Source organism: Cebus imitator, unplaced genomic scaffold (genome assembly GCF_001604975.1).
Source record: "Cebus imitator isolate Cc_AM_T3 unplaced genomic scaffold, Cebus_imitator-1.0 Scaffold491, whole genome shotgun sequence".
In the NCBI taxonomy this organism is placed as follows: Eukaryota; Metazoa; Chordata; class Mammalia; order Primates; family Cebidae; genus Cebus; species Cebus imitator.
In genome coordinates, this window is record NW_016107806.1 from 835,375 (window position 1) to 841,091 (window position 5,717).

The 5,717-nt window shown below is 47.7% G+C and overlaps 1 protein-coding gene across 2 annotated transcripts in view; it reads left to right on the top strand.

Annotated features, from left to right (window-relative positions):
- Nucleotides 1-815: 815 nt before the first annotated feature.
- INTS3 (integrator complex subunit 3) overlaps nt 816-5,717 on the top strand; it is a 47,914-nt gene continuing 43,012 nt past the window's right edge. For both annotated transcript variants that reach the window (XM_037733019.1, XM_017513327.2), the window contains exon 1: nt 816-1,624. In XM_037733019.1, coding sequence (XP_037588947.1) covers nt 1,475-1,624 — 150 coding nt within the window. In that variant the 5' untranslated portion in view covers nt 816-1,474. The remainder of the gene's footprint in view (nt 1,625-5,717) is intronic.

Genomic DNA, 5,717 nt, shown 5'->3' on the forward strand with positions numbered 1-5,717 from the left:
TTAAGGCAGACTTTAAAAATGGCGAAATTTGATCTATCTTTGGACCTGCATAAGATAATCCTAATGTGCTCTTGAAAAAAAAAATGCTGAGACACACAGAGGGAGAACCAAGAAATACAAATGGACATACAAAAAATCAAGGATACACTGCTTTCGCAACACATCACAACACTCTGCATTGGGTGAAAGTACAGTGACTTCAGTGACATAGGTCAGTCCCAGATATTCAAAACAAAAACGAAGTTGGTTCTATCATTTGGAACATTCTTGCTGTAGGTAGGCTGGTACGATTCGAACGACTTGTTCTGCAAAAGTTGGATCAATGCACTTTTTCTGCAAAGTCTGGTAATTGCACTTGCGTGAGTGCACACATTTGCCTGTGTGATGCACTCTTAGCTGTGGGAGCTGGTTTCATACCATCCGACGGCATTTTCTCTGTGACTGCCTACGGGTTAGGGCGCCGGTCCCACCCTAGCCCTGCCACTTCGTGGCAGGCTTCGTGTCTCCCAAAGCCACGCAGGGACAGCGCCCAGGTTCCCGCACCCACCCAAATTCTAGAAAGACGAAGGAAAAGGGCGGAGGGCGACACCGCGCACGCGCGTCAGCGCACGCAGGCGCAGTCTCTCTCCTTCCTGATCACCTCGCGCTCCACCCCACCCGAAAGCAAAGGCGGGAAGCGATTGGACACGCTGGTTGCCCATCAGACCAGGATCTCTCCTCCTCAACACAATTGGCAGACGGGAAAAAGGCCAGTCCGCCGAGGTCTTCCTACCCCTTGGAGACTCAGCGCCACCGCGGAAGCAGCTATTGGCGGAGGCCCGGGGCCGCGACTGCTCACTTCCGGCGCGGGCCTAGACGATTTCTCCCCCTTCCCCGCAGTCACCCTCCGCCTTCCCACCCCCCGCCCTTCCACCATGGCCGCCTCTGTGTGGTGTGGGGAGACGCTGGTCCTCTGTGTCCTCCCATAGCGCTTATTGCCTCACCCTCACCCCCTAGGGGCCGGATCCAAAGGCGCTTCACTCCCCACGCCTTGGGGCATCAGCCGGGAAGGTTTCCTACCCCCTCCTTCGGGGCAGGACTCCTCTTAGCCCCACTAGGAAAAGAGGCAGAAACTTAGGGTTTTTCCTCCTTTTCTTAGGGTCAGACGCTCTTAGGGTCCACTTCTTCAGGGGCGGAAGCCATTCCTACCCTTCCCATAGGGGCGCAGGCCCTTACCCCACTGTACTTCGGAGCCAACGGCTTTCCCTCAGCACTGCCACCTCAGAGTCAGGACCCAGAAAACAGTTTTGCCTTCGCCCCCAACGCAGGCGCGGCCTTTTGGAGAGGAGGGAGGAGTGGAGAAGACAGGGGCCCTTGCTCTCCCCTCCCCAACTTGTTTCTCTTGCTCCCCGGTCCCTGGCAACCCAGAGTTCCCGATTTCTAGGACTTTCCATCCAACCACTCCCTGACCTTTTCCCATCTCCTCGCTGCAGCCATGGAGTTGCAAAAGGGAAAAGGGGCAGCAGCAGCAGCAGCTGCTTCGGGAGCAGCGGGAGGTGGAGGAGGAGGAGCGGGAGCAGGAGCCCCAGGAGGGGGGAGGCTGCTACTTTCAACCAGTTTGGATGCCAAGGATGAGTTAGAGGAGGTAGGTGTGGGGGGCGGGAAGGGAGTTAAGAAATTGGGTTTTGGAGGGATACTGGAGCGGATACCGGGTGGGGGGACGAGGGGGGCGGGGGAGGAGGCTTTCAAGTTTTTTCTGAAGCAACACAAACACTGCTCCAGCTTCCTGCTCCTAAAGGAAGAAGTGTGGGCCAACTTCCTGGACAGGTTGTCATAGTAACAGCAGCCACTAGTATGAAAATGGGTAGGGGGTGTTGGTGAAGGAAGGATACAGCACCCAGATTTACGGAATTTATTTTTGATATTCCTTTCCACATACATACCACAGCTGTTTTTACTATCAACCCTGTTTCAGACTTAGGTCATATATTGAATTGAGACGTGTGTGTGTTAGATGTTTGGGGGCTGATGAGAGCTGGCAGTAGACCTTGGACCCTCCTGTTAGATGCTATCATTGATTTCATGTGGACACAACCAATTGCTAATGATGTTAACTGGGCATTTAGAATGAGTGAAGACTTAAGAAAAGTGAGTAGTGTTTAGTTTGGTGGCATTTAGCCACAGTAGTGGGGTGAATGGTACCTAGAGGAGTCTCCTTCAGAACCAGATAGCACACGCAGAGGAGAGAACATATGGTTCTAAATAAGAGGACAGAGTGAAGCAATGCAATGGACCTGTATGAGGACGTTAGGGGACCTGATAGTTGCCCCTTCTGTCCTCTTCCCCACCTTTTTCTTCCTGCCTCTACCATCCCAGAGTTGATCATGTATACTTTTCCACTGCTACAAATAGTATATATACTTAGGAATATGAGATCCAGAACTGCAACGTGATTGCTCAACTGTTCGTAAGACCTAATATTCAAGTCGGTGGTTATCCAGGAGTACATTAACAGGCCCTGGCTCTTCACTGGCCGTTTCCCTGCTTCTGACTTTATGAGATATTAGAGGATGGGCAGGCAGATGGGTGAAATTCAGAATTTAGATTTAAAAAAATGGGTCAGATACAAGATGGTAGAATATATATGCAAAAATGAACTTTGTAAATCAAGAGGTAGTTGGATAGTAACTTTGTGTATTATACACCAGCAAATGTCTATTTGCTGTCTGCCTTCCTATCATGCTTTTCTCTCATAATTCTCTGGGCATTCAGGTAAATCAGAGTTTGTTTCCTGTTGTCTGTAGTTATCAGCTAAGGTAGATATAATTATGAATGTAAACAATGTATTCCCAAAACAAGTGAGAATTACTTTAGGACTGCCTGGCAATTGAAATTATCTACTATTTTTTTTGAGATGGAATCTCGTTCTGTTGCCAGGCTGGAGTGCTGTGGTGCAATCTTGGCTCACTGCAACCTCCCCTCCTCCTGGGTTCAAGCGATTTTCCTGCCTTAGCCTCTGGAGTAACTGGGACTACAGGCGTGTTCCACCACGCCCAGCTAATTTTTGTATTTTTAGTAGAGACGGGGCTTCACCATGTTGGCCGGGCTCGTCTCAATCCCTTGACCTCGTTGTCCCCTCGCCTTGGCCTGGGATTACAGGCATGAGCCACCATGCCTAGCCAGAATTATCTACTTTTTAAGAAATGGCCACTGTCATTGTCGAAGTATTTTTTAATCCCTGTGTACTAGCACTGGAGCTCTAGAAGTATAGAAAGTCAATAATGACTGCCTTTGATCCCTCCATCAGAGTGGAGGGCAAAAGACCCAGGGGTTGGAATCCCTACCCTGATTCTTAGAGGCATCATATGCTTCTGCTTTAATTCAATTCACCGGATAGTACAGCATCCTGTTCTGAGCAGTGACGTGTTTGCTACTAAATGAAATGATGCGGCAGGAGAGGACCGTCAAAGAGGGGAAGCATGTGCATTTTCTTGCTTTTTTTTATGCTGAGAGTGAACTTTCAACTGTTCCCAGGGAAAAGGGAGAGGGAGGGCCTCTCTTTTTTTCTGATCTCCGTAATGTGAATGTTTCCCAGTATGTCTCAGACTCCCTTCTCTGCCCTTTGTCCTTTGCATTTGAATTTTCCAGCAAGGCTTGCCACACAATTTTTTTTATTTCCCTATGTGTGTGGTTCGGTTATCCCTACTAAACCAGAGGGTCTCTAAGGGCAAGACTTACTGGGTTCTTCCTCTGGGTCTCCCCACAGATGTCTGCGCACAGAAGTTATCAAAACCTGGTGTTGACCGACTGATCTCTGCTTGTTCTGGCTTGGTTGTTTTCCTACCTATTGCCCAGGAACACAGAGGTAGTTCTGACCATACATGCTTACTGTGGGCTGGGTCTGATAGGAAAACAGGATGGAAGACATCTGAGGTCTGTCTTTCAAAGCTTATCTAATGGCTTGAGTTAACACACCCACAAGGAAGGTTAAAAACAAAAACAAAAACAACAAACAGACTGGTTAGAGTAGTGAAGTGACTGGGGTTATTACAATTGGGTGTGATTAGGAGACACCTTTAGAGATCTGGAGTAGGAAGCATTGGTCAAGAGCATCCCAGGCAGGAACTCTAACTCTTCTACCCTAGGGAGCATTTGGTGTATCCTTTCTTCTCTTTGGCCCCGTTTTTCCCTTTGAAGGCGGAAGTCTTCTTGCCCATTCCCATCCTAGTTTGGGGAGGAAATGAGATAAAAATAGTGCCAGAGATTGAAGGAGTTTAGAACATGTAGTTTCTAATCTCATGAGCCTTGGTAGCTCCTGGTTTTTCTTTTGCCAAAGAGAGACCAATCATTTTTAAATCAGGCTGATAGCGGGAGGCCAAAGAAGTCAGAACTTCCTCTTAAGCCCCGGATAGGTTTCAGGGTTTCATTTGGTTAGAGGTATGTCCTTATCAGGTTTTCCCCAAGAAATAATTCATACCCATATGTGGGGAATGTCCAGGGAATGGGTTTTGAGTCACTTCTAGTTTTTGTCCTGTTAAATCATAATTTCATTTACAAGTGACTCATGGTTGTAGAATACTTTGAACCCAGCTTGTTCAGTAACTCCTTACCTACATGACTCCTTAGAGACTTTTTTTTTTTTTTTTTTTTTTTTTAAGACGGAGTTTCACTCTTGTTGCCCAGGCTGGAGTACAATGGTGTGATCTTGGCTCACTGAAACCTCCGCCTTCCGAGTTCAAGTGATTCTTCTGCTTCAGCCTCCCAAGTAGTTGGGATTACAGGTGCCTGTCACAATGCCCAGCTAACTTTTTGTGTTTTTAGTAGAGATGGGATTTCACTATATTGGCTAGGCTGCTGTCTAACTCCTGACCTCATGATCCAGCTGCCTCAGCCTCCCAAAGTGCTGGGATTACAGACTTGAGCCACCAAGCCCAGCTGTCTTTGGGGATTTTTATGACTTCCCATATGGAGTTCAGTGGCACGATCTCAGTTTACTGCAACCTCCACCTCCCGGGTTCAAGCGATTCTCCTGCCTCAGACTCTTGAGTAACTGGGACTACAGGTGTGCACCACCACGCCCAGCTAAATTTTGTGTTTTTAGTAGAGATGGGGTTTCACCATATTGGCCAGGCTGCTCTTGAACTCCTGACCTCGTGATCTGGCTGTCTTGGCTTCCTAAAGTTCTGGGATTACAGGTGTGAGCCACCACACCCAGCCAGTGCATGCCTTTTACCAGACGGTATATTCACTTGGCTGAGGGAGGGGAAATGGAAAGGTTAGAGGGGTTCGTACAGCTTGAATCTCCAGCTTTGGGTATATACTGGCAAACAGAAAGGGCTTCTCCCCTTCCTCCCCCATCTCATCTGCTACTGCTGTCATGGAAACCATGGTCAGGTAGTCTTAGTATTAGAAAAATTAGTTCAGGAGCTCCTAGAGAGTGTAAATATTTTCTCAGCTCTCTAAGGTACCGTCATAGAGGGCTTAACTCTGAACAGAGCCATTCTGCCAGCAATTGTTGGCATCTGAACCTATGATTCAATTTTTACTAAGAGCCTCTAGAGACTAGGGGAAAAGGGTTGCTATTACTTGATTGTAGGGATCTGGCTTCCTGTGGCTGTCTTTGAAGGGATGTATTCCTTTGTCACCCTGAATGATTTGTAATTAATTTTTCCCATCCCTGTTTGGAAAAGTAATTTCTATTGTTCAGGAAGAGTAAAGCATTCTTTTTTTTTTTTTTT